The sequence below is a fragment of the Pogonomyrmex barbatus genome, unplaced genomic scaffold (genome assembly GCF_055798465.1).
Source record: "Pogonomyrmex barbatus isolate J1 unplaced genomic scaffold, ASM5579846v1 scaffold14, whole genome shotgun sequence".
NCBI lineage: Eukaryota > Metazoa > Arthropoda > Insecta > Hymenoptera > Formicidae > Pogonomyrmex > Pogonomyrmex barbatus.
This window is the reverse complement of record NW_028297110.1, coordinates 3,369,562-3,386,066: the sequence shown is the minus strand read 5'-3', so window position 1 is coordinate 3,386,066 and position 16,505 is coordinate 3,369,562. Positions and strand designations below refer to the sequence as shown.

General features: G+C 33.8%; 1 protein-coding gene across 4 annotated transcripts in view; it reads left to right on the top strand.

The window, feature by feature from the left end:
* Positions 1 to 16,505, top strand: part of LOC105433512 (uncharacterized) — a 209,225-nt gene that overhangs the window by 176,981 nt on the left and 15,739 nt on the right. For all 4 annotated transcript variants that reach the window (XM_089073144.1, XM_011648870.3, XM_089073141.1 and 1 more), the window contains exon 2: positions 3,782 to 3,967. In XM_089073144.1, the coding sequence (XP_088929270.1) occupies positions 3,782 to 3,967 (186 nt within the window). The remainder of the gene's footprint in view (positions 1 to 3,781; positions 3,968 to 16,505) is intronic.

The window sequence follows — 16,505 nt, the reverse complement described above, 5'->3', positions numbered from 1 at the left end:
AAATAATCCGTAAATAATGCGATTTCAGAAATTTCAGAAATATGTGTCGTCTGTAACAACAGATAACTTTTTAAAAAAGTAAAAACAAGTGTCGATATAAAGGTTCCTTTTTTTTTTTGATAAAGAAGTAGAATATATCAGAGGAAACCTTGATCACTCTGACATTAGCCTAATCTACGACTTGACACTAATCTGACTAACTTAAATGTTACCCCGTATGACCTTCACTTAACTGTATTCCGATATCTAATTGTAAAGTTAAACACCTCCAATTAATCTCAAATTACAAACAGTTCTTTTTATAAGAAGATAGGACAGAAGTTGAAATCTTTAATCTCTTATATTTTAATGTAAATTTTATTTTTTAACGTAAAATTACAGGACAAAATTTAAATATAAATATTTAACTTAAAGAAACAGATTAATTCCTCTTTATACTTTTCTGAAAAAAGGAATCAATTGTGCATTCTTATTCGTCAAGGAGCTACGGTTGAAGAAGTAATAGATTAATTCTCAGTCATAAAAGCGACAGTAGTCAACCATTCAGATACATATGCAAGACGTTTGAATTAGATACGAGCATCCATTCCGCAAAATCAGGACATTCTCGTGAGAGATGTCTACTCCTCGACAGAGCCGAGTGCGTTACGACGCACAAACGAGGCACATAATTCCCGGCGGATCGCCCTCTCGCGCGCGTAATCGCAGAATTATGTCACGGCGTAGCTGCGAGATTCCTCTTTGACGGGGCTGCTGCTGGTTACGTCATGTCGCCGATGCGTGGAAACAGAGGGAGTTGCCGCCTGCGTTACATATTTGGTAGGATATCGTTATGCGCCGAGATCGGATGCATAAAACACATCCCGCGAGACATCGTCATTATGGAAGAATTCGGCAAGAATCAAAAAGAAGGGAAAAAGGATTTTTTTTTTTATCAATCGGCTTTCGCACGTTTAATGACTGACTCGTTTAATCGAAAAATTCTTTACTAACGTAACATATATTTTTTTTAACGTACTATTTTTACGTTACTTTTTATCTAATGAGAAATGTATCTCTCTTTCTTCACCGACGAAAAAGAGGGACAGGAGGAGGAGAAGAAGGAGAAGCAAAAGAAGAAGAAGAAGAAGAAGAAGAAGAAGAAGAAGAAGAAGAAGAAGAAGAAGCTACGGAATCAACTTGCGCGCGCGCGTTCGCTGAGATTGTCAGGAGAAGCCGTGTTAAGCGATCCCACGCACTTAAGTTAATTGCATGAATTACGCTGACGACGCGATATTGATATTACGGGATAATACGCGCACGTGAATGGCTTCACCAAGTGGCTACAACGCCGCGATTTTAGACAGTTTAACATTTTTGTGCGTCGTTTATTAAAGACAATAATCCTATTTTTTTTAAGATCTGCAAAAATTTGATTATAAGTAGCATATTATATTTTGAAAAACTATGTTCTTAACTTAAATCGTCTTATATTCGAAAGTACAGTTTAAGCAATTAAAAAGGAATAAATATGCTTAATTAACAAAATTAAAAAAATGCTAAGATAAAAAAAAAATTCCTTAAATATAAAACTATTAACAAATATTTGTTAGACTGTATATTTAAATAATTATATATAAATTGATGAAATAATATAAAATAATAAAAAGTTAAAATAGCTTATATTTAATTATATGTTATTAAAGTTTAATAAAAATAATAATAATAATAAAGTTCAATATAAAAAATAATAACATCAATAATAACATCAATATAAAATATTTTCTAGTGCGAACTGATAAGCAGATTATCTTAAAAATATAATGTAATCAAAAATGTAAAAGTTGATCTACTTACCCTAATCTGCTTTATAAAATATAAAATAAGTTTAATAAATAGGACGTATTTTCTCAATTTTATGAGAATTTGCAATTGTCAATGATGCAAAAAATGCTTTCTCTCTTTCTCTCTCTCTTTTATCATTTATATTCTTATATATAGTTGCATTTCCAGATCTTCTCTTCCATGATACTTAAGTAAAATGACATCGTCTTTCGCAGTAACATAATAGTGACATTGAGATTATACAGTAGCGGTTATATCATTGCATAAGTAACATTAGCCTTGAGATACGACCGAGCTTAGAGCTTAAAAAGTCTTCCAAATTGCGTTTGTCACACCGCATTATATGAATTTCTTCAACAAATAAAAATTAGATCGCAACATTCTTTGATAAATTATATGATTTTAGTGTACAAATCAGAAAATTTCGATATTATTTTTACAACTTTATTCAATTATTTCTTTCTTTCTTCTTCTTGCTAAAATTATATTCTTTTCCAGAATTTATTTGTCAAAAATAATTCTTAGACGTTTTAAATCTGTGTCTTTTTCCAATTACTTTATACTCGTCAGGTATGAATTCTCGAGTCTTATAAAAAAAAATATTTGCTACCTCTGCTATGCGCATCATATTATGAGACAAACGATGAAGCGTCATAAGCTACGGAATAAAACTGAGACACATGCAGTGAGATAAGCAGGAAAATGGGCAAGGGAAAAGAATAACGAGGAACGATGCCCGGCGTTCCTCGAGAGCCTGCTCGGTCCTGGAGTGCGTCGTTGACACAAGCAGAACTTTCATCTACAAGGCAAATGTATGGAAGTACGATTCCGTTTTCATTCTCTTCCACGTTATTCAAATAGAGTGCGGCCTTCGTGACGCACTGGCGTAGTCGTGAGATTATCATACAATACCAGTATTATTAATTTATTAATTCATCAATTTATTTTATCAAAAAATTTGTGAATATATAGACTCCTTGAAATTTTGGGAAAGAAAAATAATACAAACTTTGATCAAATTTTCATACATCAACTAATTCTCCGATTAAAAATATAATATTTATATTTATATATTAATATTTATATAAATCTTGACTAGTATCAAATGAAATAACTTTATACACCTTATACACAAAGCATAAAATTTTCTATGAAACAATTAATCACTTTGTTGGAAAAATATTTTTTTAATTAATCAACTCGATATATTATGATTTTATTATTATTTAAGAATGAGATGCTTTAATCATTAAATAAGCATCGCAATATTGAAAGTCTAAAAACATAATGATTTGCCAATTTTCAAAATATAAATGAATACTGTAAAATTAAAATTACATTATGTCAAAAATAAAGAGTCTCATAAATGTTCTTCTTACTTTTGGAGTTTACGGATTTTGCTTACAGACTTACGCCACTGGTCGCAATCAATGTTCTCTTCCTCTATGTGCAGTCCCTGTTCCCGATTCCGAATTTTTAATGATATAACAAAACCGTTTTTAATCAATTTTTATCGATTTTATACGACCCTTACAACGAGATCCGTTCTTTTGGATATTTTATTTCCATTTTAGATAAACGCAATTTATCAAGTTACGTAATTATTTACGTAATACATTTTCTGTTAACGCGCAACATATTTCCCAATTATCGCTGCAACGTTTGTCATTAATAAAGTGGCATTTTCGAGCATAAAATTAGAGGTATTAAACCTCGCAGAAGTTCTTTTAAGAGTTTCTACTTTTCGACTTGTTGTACGTTTTTCAGATAAATAAAATTTCATAAATCCCGACTTGATCGCCGTCGGCTTATGTACTAAACCGCTTATTGCTGAAATCCAATGTTTAAGTCGATTTAAGACCTTGTTGAAATCGATCTTGACAAAAGAAACCGGTCTACACGAACATCGAATTCTTTACGAAGGATTTCTCTAATAAGTATCTATAATGTGTTTCAGATTTGCAGAGACTCGTACAAATGCAATTGTACCGGAATAAAAGGGCAGCCAGGATATCCTGGGATACCTGGGCCACAAGGACCAGAAGGACTCCCAGGTGACACTGGACCCGATGGCCCCTTTGGACCCAAAGGCGAGAAAGGAGCAGGAGGAGAGCCTGGAGCTACCGGAGAAAAGGGCTACCGAGTAAGAAAAATTGCTTTTATTATTAGACAATGACATTGTTTCTTTCTCACAACATAATATAATAATGCAATAAGTACTCTGCAGAACTTAAATAATAAATTATATAATAATACAATAATATAATGCGGAAATACGAATCTCTTAGTCCCGCAGTAAAACAAATCCAGCGGTGCAAAATGAAAAAGCGGTATAGTTTGAATTTGCGATTTAAAATTTGAAACTATTTGCTGAAAGTGTTGACATAAAACTCATTTCATTTCATATTTCTATGTCGAAAGGTTTAAGTAAACAGTTACGTAAAATCTTTCCTGAAAATCGATTCACTCTGTAGAGAGGGCTCGTGATCTGTTATAATTGATTTTTCTACGAGTTTTTAAAACTTTGAAAGAGAAATTTTGTCAAGAAGATTATTATATAAAATATTTTTTTTTTTGACATAATCCAAATTTACATAAAATGCTTACTGCAATATTCAAGTGTTAATTATTTTATCAAAATTATTATTTTACTTTCTGCAGTATTTATTTCTAATGCAATAATTCTATCTATATATTTTTGCATATCTATGTGCGACTGGCAATTACTACCAATTAAACCAATTATAACAGTAATTAATTTCTTTACAAGTGACTGTTTCACGTTTTAATTAAAGTTCGCGACATGACGCGAGTTTATTTGCAAATTTGCGATAATCATTGCTAGTGATTTTAATAAAATAATATTCGGAGGTCTTGAGGATAAATATATGACGTTTCCGCAGAAGGAATTCCGCAACAATTAAATGCATGTAAAAATTACAACATGAAAAATATATGTTATTTTGCTAAATTGTTTAACTTTAGAAATTTCAAATTTTATTTTATCAAGTGGATCGTTGTGTTTTCCGAATTTAAACAAATTAGACGATTATTTCACCCAACAGTTCATTTATTGTTCCATTCTAAAATTTATTGCTTCATTCGCAAATGCTAAATGACTTGAATTCGTAAACTGGAATGACAGTACCGAGAGACATTTCCGAAACTACAGCGATTATGCGATCATTAGAGTGAAAAAAGGAGTATCTCCGTAATTGGGTCGCCGAGAACGAGAGGCCTGAAAAAAGAAATGCTGATGAGAACGACAGACGTATTCGCATTCTCGATTCTCCATTCGAACGCGATTGTTTGCCGCGCGACATGTGTGCTCCGAGCGGGATAAAAAAGAGAACAGAGAGAAGAAGAACGAGAAGAAGGAAAGAAATGCCGTGGCGTCACCGACCAGAAACAGAACGCCAAATGCGGAGGAAGAGAGAAGATCGCGAATACGAGAGGGAATTACGGGCGGACGAACACCCACGATGCCCGCCCGCACCACCGACAAGCTGTTACACAAAGTCTCTACGAATCCGCTGTTTCGCAATTTATCGGCCGGCATCGATGTGCGACACCGTGCGATATGATATGACACGAGACGAGACGGAGATAGCCGTAGCTTCAAAACGTCACAGAGATCGCCGCGATTGCGATATCCCAAATTCCATGGGTACGCGTTAAGTCTCTTCGGCAATTGCCTCGGCAAAATCTTGTTCTTTGCCCATTTAGTCCGTTTAACATTCAATTACGATTAGTTTGAAAATACCAGAAATACGCGAGAGAGATAGATTTAATTGATCGATTTTACGGTAGAATTTTTAAGCCGTATTAAGTCGTAATCGAGGCGTGCATTTGATTTAAAATTTAATTTAAACTTTTAACTAACATAAAGTTAGAATTTTAATTAGAAATTCTAGATTCTGCTTGAAAATCGATTGTGAATTTCAAAAGCAATTAGGAACATCTTCTATTAATGCATTTTCTCTTCCTTATAACTTTCCATTTCTTTTAATTAGAAATTCGATTATCCCTACAGTAATGTTACAAATAATATATATAAATCTTGATTTTGTTATTGTTCAATTTAAAGAATTTTTTATTGAAAACTGTCAAACTGGACATTTATTATTGATTTTCTGTAAACGTTCTATAAATTTAAAACTTATTATACAATTGACAGTTATTCAATATCACAAAAAAGGAACACTCAACTAAATTTTTATTTCTTTTTAGAAAGAAATAGAACATCATTATTTTAGTACAAAAATATTAATATAAAATTTTCCTTTAAATTAATAAAAAGACAAGAAATAAAAGTAATAAATGTTTCTAATAAATTTTAACTATGTTATAATTAACTAACTTTACTTATTAAACTTATTAATTGCTTATTTATGTACAATTTTTTAACTTGCATAAAAATTGAAATTACTTTTGGAGAAGTGTGCTAATATTTTTACATGTATCATCTGATAATTGTTTTATGTAGCATTTTATGGGAATTATAATTTTCACAAAAGAAGTAATAGTTACGAAAAGACAAACGGATAAAAGTGACTTTGTGAATTACAAAAATGTAGAATAATAAAATTAAATCGTAGGACCGTATTATTATGGCGTCGTTAGACGAGATGTAGAACAATTTAGCGTCGCAATTATCAAAATGTCACGAATAAATAAAAGGTTACGGCTGCGGTATGAAAAAAGTGTTGGCGCACGTACAAACGTGGTCACATCTCATGCTTATTAATCGCACAAATTATTCATTCGCGTGCAGACTGCGAAATAGGACGGCGTCAATCTTCGTAACTGAAACTTTAAATTAAATGCTTTACATGACGATTATAATTTGACAGGTTACACGTGCGCGCATATCCCTTGTAATTACTTACATATTCACTCGGCTTTATTGATTAACAGTAATAAATACGCTGCACAAGATGTTTCAAAAATAAATTGGTTGCTAAAAAGAGCAGCATATACTTAATTTAATTGATCTAAAGCAGATCTCTCTCTCTCTCTCTCTCTCTCTCTCTCTCTCTCTCTCTCTCTCTCTTAAAAATTTAGAAATTTAATATAATAAATTAAAGAATTGTGTTTATGATATTACTAATTTTAAAAAGTTTATTTTGTCATTAAAAATTTTAATTGCTATGTAGAGAGTAAAATATTTTTTACATTTTTAATTGTATAACGTCTCATTTTTTTATCTTCTTAAGATAAAGGATTCATTTTTGATTGTTTTAAAATTTGATAAAAAGGAAAATATCTTCACAAATGCTAGCGTTAAACCCTTTGACACGGGCATACATTTCATCATTTAACTTGAAATTGAAGAAAAAAATTGTCGAATAACCGGAAGAGGCTTGTCACAGTTTTTGGTATATTGCGAACAGTTCACTTTCAAAAAATTTTCGATCGGCACAAACAGGAAGTGTCATTTCGTCGTAAATCTAAATTACGCAAGAATGAAAATTCTGGTTATTACCACGGACCGTCGTGTTGTGTCACGTGTGTGCCACAATTCGCCAATTACAACGGCGCGCAGCGTGTCACACGTTCTCATTTGCGCCGTGCATCACTTGCTAATTGTGTTGCATCGATCATCTGACCGCTATGCGCATAGACAGCGTCTTGCATCTTTGATCTATGAAGCGCATAATTATTATCTTGATAAAAATTAAAAATGAAAATTCGAGATGCATATATTTTAATATATTGTTCAGTTCACTTCTATCTTTGCATTTGAATTTTCTTCCAGTTTTGCTGGAAGAAAATTCAAAGACTAATTACATAAATAATAAAAAAATAAATTATTTTTGAAATTTATGAATAGCAAATATAATAAGATTTGAACGCATTATATTTTCTTCCTCAAAAAGATTAAGATTGCAAGAAAAATATAAAGAATGAAAGAACCACAATATATAGAAAAACATAGTATCTCTTTTATTTAAAAGTAGTTCTTGTTTAAATTGCATTTCACAAGTTATAGATTCACTTTTTTCGTTCATGCATCAAAATTTCCAATTCGGAAAGCAGAAAAATAAAAATCACGATGGTCCATAGAAACATACAATAAAAATCCGATCCGTTGGCGAAACGACAAGTCCGCAGAAAGGAAGACAGCAAAGAGTGAGCTTATCTCCTGGCAATGCAAAGAGGCCATTTAAAAGGCACGAGGCATGACGAATTACGCATTCTGTCGCCGTAATGAACGGCCGTCGATTTGGGAAGGCGTTTACCCCTTCATCATCATCTTCCTCCTCTTCTGCTTTCTACCGCGGCAAGACTTCTCTGCTGGCTTCCTCGTTATTCTTTTTTTCGCGCCTTGGCATGTATGTACGCGCGGATTACATCAGGCGTGTCTGGAAAGGAAAATGACGTCATGGTCCTTTCTGGCCGACCAAAGAGAAGTACGACCGCATGCACCGGTACGATCTCTCGCACTGTCAAGCCGCAGCCACGATGGTCGCCACTGTCGAGTTGATTTACGAGTCCTCGCGAATTCCCGTTTACAGAAACAAAAAAAAAGAAGAAAGCATCGTCCTCTTTCTCCCCTCTTCCCCAGCATCTTTGGATTTATCGAACCTCCTGAGATTTTTAATGCCTTTACATAGATATAGACCGCGATCTACTTCTCGTCTTTAAGCCACTTTGTCGCAAGACGAGGACACTGATGGACTCGGGGATTAAAGGGAATCCCCGTAGGTTTAAGGAGATTGCAGTCCGAGATCGTACGTGCGATCGGGGAATTTCGGTAGAGAGTTTCTCTGGGAGCTCGAGTAACGTGATTGTATCTTTACTCCAAACTCTCTCGGCGAGGGAGGACGAAGGAAGATAAAATTATATCATAAGGATAACTATAAAAAAAAAGACGAGCTGGCAGAGCATATAAAAATGCCTTTTACAGACTTCTTTTACAAATTTTTTAGAAAGTTAAAAGTCTATTTTCTTAGCAAAATTTTATCTGTTCTTATATCTGTTTAAATATTAAGATTTTATTAGAATATTTCCTATGATAAAATCTAGTTAAAATTAAATAAGGTTTAAAGTTTTTTTCTATAATATAAGAAATCAATTAGTTTCCCATTATTCGAAATTCAAAAATTATTTCAAAGATTATTATATGTTAATATTGTAATAATGTTAACTTTTTTCAAGAAATATTTTATTAAAAAACAAACCTAAATATTTATAAGTAAATTTTGGTAATTTAAAAAAAAATGATGTCATATTTTTTTGAAGTTAATATATACAATACTGCTTGTGCAGTAAATTAAGATGTTCTGTCATTCTGTCATTCACTGATATTACGTAATTGAACGGCGCATTCTGAAACACACGTTAAACGCATTTGGACGCAAGTTTATTCAGAGAACGCGACTAATTTATAGCAAAAGGCATATTTCTCCTTGGCCAGTTTACACAGTCAGCCTGAGCCGAACAGATGCGAACTGATGTCATGATTCTTTTCAGTCCAGCAGAAATAATTCAAGAAATATTGAATAAGCTTTTCTTAAGACTAATCTATTTCTCATAACAGCTCTCCATTAATTTTATCATTTTTCGATTATAATTCTTAACTTATCGTTACAACAATGCTCTTTAAAATCAATATATGATTATAAATTCTATCAAATTAGTTTCATATCCTTCCATATCTTACAGTTACCATAAATTTTCTTTCCATAAACAATTTATGCAACTTTTGAAGTAAATGCAGCAATTTACTCGAAAGGAATACTTTTTAAATTTTCAAATTCGTTTGTACCTGTCACTCAATTTTAAGAGCCGGACTAGTTTAGCTTTATCCACGATTTGGACTCAGTCGGCGTGCATGAATTTCAAACGTACATATCCAGTCGTGCAAATTTAACGTCGACCGAAATTTACGACAGGGCATCGGTTCTCTTACCGGCGGCTTAATACGGTGTCACTCGTAAAACGACGACGGGCCGAAACTGACGTCACGGTCCTTTCTGGACGGCCAGGGGGAGATGGTACTCCGGTTCCGCACTCCTGAAACGCGGTGTACATACGCGCGCGTCGCAGACCTCGCTCTCGAAATTACCGTAGGAGTAGTGGGAATGGCACAATTCTGCCGCTTCGGGTTAACGATTCGGCCCGGCGGCTCCAGACGTGGGCGTTAATGATAAATTGCTGGCATCTCGCGCGTTCCTCGCCGCTTTGGCATTGATCCCTATCTACGTAACGATTACCCAGATATTACGTATTACGTGCATTACCCACGTGCGAGCGCGGCCGATCGAGTCCGTCTTCGTCATCGTCTCGTTGTCCAGGATTGACACAAATTGAACGCGCTGAAGCCGGCCTTACATCCGACTGTTCTAAGCCGAGGTGGATTTAACTAATCTTACCAGCTCCTCTTCTTCTTAGGACCAACGGTGCACCCGCGTGATCGATTATGGGTGTCTTCAACACCTGCATTCGCTACGTTTCCTCTGACATTTTCTCGGAGTACAAAAATACGAGGATTCTTAGATTATATCGGAAAGGCTTTTATCTCTTCCCGTTATGAGAAATTTTAAATGTTACCGATTTTAATCTCACTTTAAAATCTCAATTTAAAAAAAAAATGGAAACTTTTCGTTTTGAACTAATCACGAATATTTATCAAATACAAAAAGTATTTAATTAATAGTTTCATATTATTGGAGAAATAATAAAAACTAATAATAATAAAATAAAAATTCTTTAAGATATACAGTCCATCATTTTGTATATTTTTTTAGAAGGATTACATTTTAGATTTTTTTAAACTCTTTTAGATTCTGTAATGTGTAAAATCGAGCGGAAGAGAGGAAAGCACGTGTGTAAACTTCGCTTTTCCCGTTCGCACATTCGGGAAAATTAAAGAGGACGTTGGTCCTCTCCGTTGCGAGGTTGAGTGGACAGATTGTTAAAACATACCGGCGTGCCAGAAAGCACAATGATCGCGTGACCGGGCCCTATCAAGCGCCCGCGAGCTTTTAGAGCGACGACGGCAATTTTAGAGCGCGTGCGCTACACTTTCATTTTCACATTCTCCCCGGCGTCTAAAACCGTCCTCGGGAATTTTCACAGCCCCCCCCGAAAGCCCGTTAAAACAAGCGATGCGGCACCGTTCTAATTAAAACGACGGGCAATGACGGGGGTGACGAGGAAGCGGGGAGAAGAGAGGTGTCTGCGGGATTGATGAAAGAGCAAAAGAACAAAGAAAATTTTAACGGAGTGCAGGGGCGAGGGGGTCGGGGGCCGGCTGTACGCCCACGCGATGAAAGAGAAGACGCGGGAATCGGATGCGATGCTTGACGCGTGCAGCAAACCTCGTTTTGTTTTGTCACGTCCAGAAAAGTAGGGTATCTAAACGTCGATAAAGAAATCGCCTCGACGCCGCGCCGGTGGACTGTGCTCTTCTTCTCGGCACCGAAACTACGTGTTGAATTGACGCGACATCCCTCGACATTCCTCGCGAAGGCGATGCTCGATAACGGCAATTTACCAATGGAAAAGAAACGGGAAATCCAATTCAGCCCCTCGTAGAAAATACACCGCGCATCTTGAGCTTAGACCGAGAGATATTTTATATTTTACTGAATTTCTTCCTGAAAATTTTATTGTTATAATATAAGCAACGAAAAGAATATTCTCATTTTTATTTTCATTTTTACACAAACGCTTGTGAATGTTACGTAACGATGACCTTCTCCATGCGATTTCTCAATACAAACTCTTTGAGATGTTGTCGGTAAAAAGTTCTTCTCTAGTTTATAGTATCTTAAAGGTTCTCCGTAAAGTGTAAAGTAGCTTGAAACTACGTAATATAAAGTTTTCAAGATATTTAAAAATTAAGCTTTTATAATCCCTCCCAAGCGTTCATTATCGTAATCGACGTTCGGCCAAAGTGCTTCTTATGCAAACTTCATGAAAAGTATTCTTCGTTTAATTATAAACATCTTTTGTTTATAAGCTATAAATAATTAATTACGTATACCGGAATTTATCTCGTTCTTCAAAATTGCAAATCTTTTTACGATGCAAAAAATTATATGATCAATAATTTTAACATTAACGTATGCGCTAATTTGTAGAATATCGTTGATATTTTGTATATATATTTATTATATAAATATACAATTTATATTTTAACACACAGATAGATATCTGTATTCAGAATTTAAAATTATTCTAATTTTTGAAGGATTAGCGCGAGGGATAATCAGTAACCAATATTTATCTTCCCCATTTACGTACCCCATTCATTATGAATTCATCGCCGGTGCACTTCACGCACTGATAAGGGATGCACCGATAACGCCCATAAAACGGATATACGCGTGGCAATCCTACGCGTTCCTTGCCATTTCTTGATATCGCAAAATGCGGGGGTGAAACGTGTTTCCGGTCTGCCATCAGCGAGCATCGAACTACCTTTTTACGCCTCGCGAAATTATTTCCGTGTAAAATTTAAGTTATGCAAAATTATTTGGGTCAATAATTCGATTTTTGTAGAATAAATCTTTTTTTATTAAAAAACGTATAAGTTTATGATATTCTAATAATACTATAATTTTATAATATTCTAATACAACTATCATATATTAATCATATTATTGAATACAGCCGATAAAAATTATATTAAATATTTTTCTTTATCGAGTTTCCTCGAAAGTATTTTTCTCCTCCAAAGCTTCCGAAACGCACTACACGATAGCGCATAATTAATAATCCAATTATTTCGAGATTTCTCTTCGCATTGAATTTTCCCAGTTTATCGCCCGAATAAATTGCCGTGATTAATCCTCCGAGAGATTTAGCTCAATTAAAATAAAACGCAAAATATATCGTATATTTTACATGGTACATTTTTAATAAGTAGAATTATGATACAGTGGCTGTCTTTCTTCTACTTCGCGACGGGCTCTAAGTTAATCTTCGCGACCTACTTTCCGGGACTTTCGTGTTCGTTAAAAAATCAGGCTCCTCCGACGAAAGTGTCGGAGATCAAGCGAGACAAAAGCTGGAAGTTGAGAACTGGGAAAGGGAGGATGAGGAGAGACCACGCGCGCGCTGATAACGCACTTCCCATTGACAAGTTGCTCTGTGAACTCAGCTCATTCTCGAAACCGGATGTCCGTGTGATCTTATATTCAGATATCCGCTCTGCCTATCCTTCCTCCTCGAAATTTCTGCAGTATATTCTAGCAACGTCTCCCGCAACGCGGTATCCATTCGTCCTTCTCCTCCTCCTTCTTCTCCTCCTGGCCTCCTTTCGCATCCAGCTTATCTCATCGATACCTCAAGAGTTTCGACTTTCGAAATAATCAGAATAACTTCTTCCAAATTTAATCCCCAATTTAATCCCCAAATTAATTCGAGATAATTTAATCCGTGAAAAGTTTATACGAAATGTACAAACTTTTATTATACATAACAAAATTTTATTGGTAACGTAGAAAAATTTACTTTTTAATATAAATTAAATTAAATAAATGAACACAACTATATTGCTAATAACATCTTTATATATCTAACAATAATACAAATCTCTTTCTTTCTCTCTTTCTTTCTTTCTCATATTCTTTCTTGCGTGCTCTGTAGCATTCGAGTGTATTAAAATTGCTCTTTAATCTAGCTCTATATAATCGAACTTCTTTTAATTGTGCATACTATACATAGTATACTATATTTATAGCATAGTATACTATATTTATAGCAAACAAAAACATATTTCAGCTGTACTTCTAGAATTTTGATTATTACGTTGGCGTGATTTGCAATCCATATCAATCTCAAGAAAGTATACGACAATGATTTCTTCTTTTTGAGAGAGAGAGAGAGAGAGAGAGAGAGAGAGAAAGAGAGAGAGAGAGAGAGAGAGAGAGAATATATATCGATATGCCACATCCATTGCATCCCATTTACAGATACAATATCTGATATTCGATCGTGTCATAGCGGGTTTCCCTTTTCGTTCACGCCAGCCAGCAGCTACCCAATCAATACCGGCCTTTAAAAGGCATTCTGTGTCAATTTTGTATTGGGCATGCCCATAAATGGGAAGCAACAGCATCTCTCTCGTTCACTGCCATGAAAAATGCTCGTCCCTCGGCGCCGTAATATTGACTTATGAATATATTATCAACAATGGGATTTTTTAATGAAATTTTCACCGTACGACAGAACGAGATTTTCCCCGTGTCACGTATCGGATCTTTTATCTGAGCTAAAAGTGTATTATGTAATCAGTAACTCTTTTATTTTTACGAAACGACATGTATGACCATGGCTTAAATATTTCATTATTATTTTTATTGTGTTATATCATTTTGTGATACGCAAAGTGTTATTTTTGACACTGCAAAAAAGCCGTTTGACTTTTTTTGCCAATCCTCACTCGGCTGTTATAACGTTTATGATCGAGTACAGTTCTTACGCAAGAGGTTAACTGATAACGACACCCGTTTTAAACGCAAGTTACGCGTGTATAATACGCATTTATGCGTATGCGTAAACGTTCATGCATGATAAGCACATTGGCGTCTGACCAGACTAAAAAATTAGTACTGCGTTGTAACATAACATCACCGCTACATCTTAATCGATCTATCTCTGTTTGTAATGTTTTCAAACTTTTTTATCAAACACAGAATGTATTCTGTACATATTTATTTAATCTTTTTCTGTACATATTTATTTAATCTTTTTCTTTTTAATAATTAACATTACAAATTTTGCAATTATCAAACATGTATTATGTAAAATGCATATACAGACCACTATACTAGTTTGTTTTCAAATTTAATGTGTTGATCTTGTAATTAATATTTAATATTTAAAAAATTTACAAAGTTTATAAAAATTTGTGTTATTTAAAATATATCTTAATAAAATGTTTGCTGAAAAAAACATCACAATCTCAATATATGTAGTTAAAATTTATTGTAATTCTATATTATTAATATAATTTACGAATTTGTGCGCTCTTTTTGCATGGTCCTAATTAGCAATGTTATTTGTTAATTAATAATAAATATCTTGTTTTGTTAGTACTTAAATTGAATAAGTGATACGACAATATTGCACACTAAACAATGATAAGCAATGTCGCTCGATGATAAGTTTCTAAAACAGCAAAACAGACAAAGATGTTGGCGCCAGTAAAGCTTTTAAGAAATGACAAGAAAATTATGTCATTAAAACGTGACGCAGAATATTACAACACATAATATTTTTTTTGTAAAGTAGTATTGATAAAGTATTTTACATAATATGTACTCCATTGTAATAATAAACATCTATCAATAATCGAAAATGGAGTTCTTATTTTTTGTGAATTTATTCTTTTTTCCCCAATAAGAACTTTTCATTGTTGCATTATTAATGAAAACAATAATAATTTTTAAAATGTAATCGCGTTTTATTATAAAATATTTTGTAGCTGTATATTACATAAGAGAAAAATCATAAATTTTGTTTTATTATCAAATGATTATGTGATAAAACTGATAAACATTCAAATTTTAAGTATTTTTACAAAATATCAAATTTTTCTAAACGCTTCTTTTAACAAACTTTCTTATGGATTTTCATCGAAAGTACTGAACATAAGAACAGATACAATGACATCTCTGTAGAGAGATTCGCGTAAATTCTTAAACTCACTTTCGACGAATGAGACAAACATGCTAAAAATCAAAGGGGACAAGTAATGACATTGTAACCACATATGCCACAACCATGCAAGATGCTCAATGTAAATACGTCGCGTAAAATGGCACATAAAAACCGGCAAAAAGCTGTAAAGTCCTCCTGTTCCTTTAGCGTCTATTACAAATTTCTCATAGAAATTAACAGAAACAGGCTGTAAGGCTGAAAGGCTTTTTCAACAGACAAGTTTCGCTTTCTTAGCCGACTTCTCTCTTTCAAGATGATATTCATAATAAAATTAAATTACCTATTTTGCTTATCTATTTTTATACGTATACTTTTTATTATATTTTTATATGTTTTTGTAATCGTAATTTTCTCAGAATAATTTATAATTGAATTTTGGTATCTTCGTAAACAGTAAACAGCAAACAGTTTGATTATGTTCAATTTATTCTACTTATTACATCGAGAAATATAAGAAATAGAGAAGAAATAAGAAATAAAAAAAATAATCTAAGAGTAATAATTAAAAATAATACAAGAATAATAAGAATAACAAGAAAAAATTAGCAATAAATAATAAACGTTTGCAACTTTTTAAGTCTAAAGTGTCAATGTTTCGTATACCATATTTCTGTTTTCTGGTGTGAAACATTTTTATGTTACGAGATCGGCCTGTGTAAACGATTAAGTGAAAATGTCTTGATGCATGTCATTAATTAGACGAAACGTGCTTAGACAGTTGCACTATCGCCCTTTAACCAGCTCGAATTAAATGCATCGGCAGTAATACACTTACACGCTTTTGCGTACGCATGCACTTTGCGTATTTCGCATAGGCATTTTTTAGAATCATGACATCTGCGACTTCGAATACAGCCATACTCCTCGTTCGAATTGCAACGGCGTCGTCGTGACGATTCGAACGACCTTCTTTCGAATCAAGAATTCGACGCAATTATATCTGCAATTGCAATGATGCACTGATGACGGTACAGAATGTACTTGAGCGTCATGATGGCGTTAAT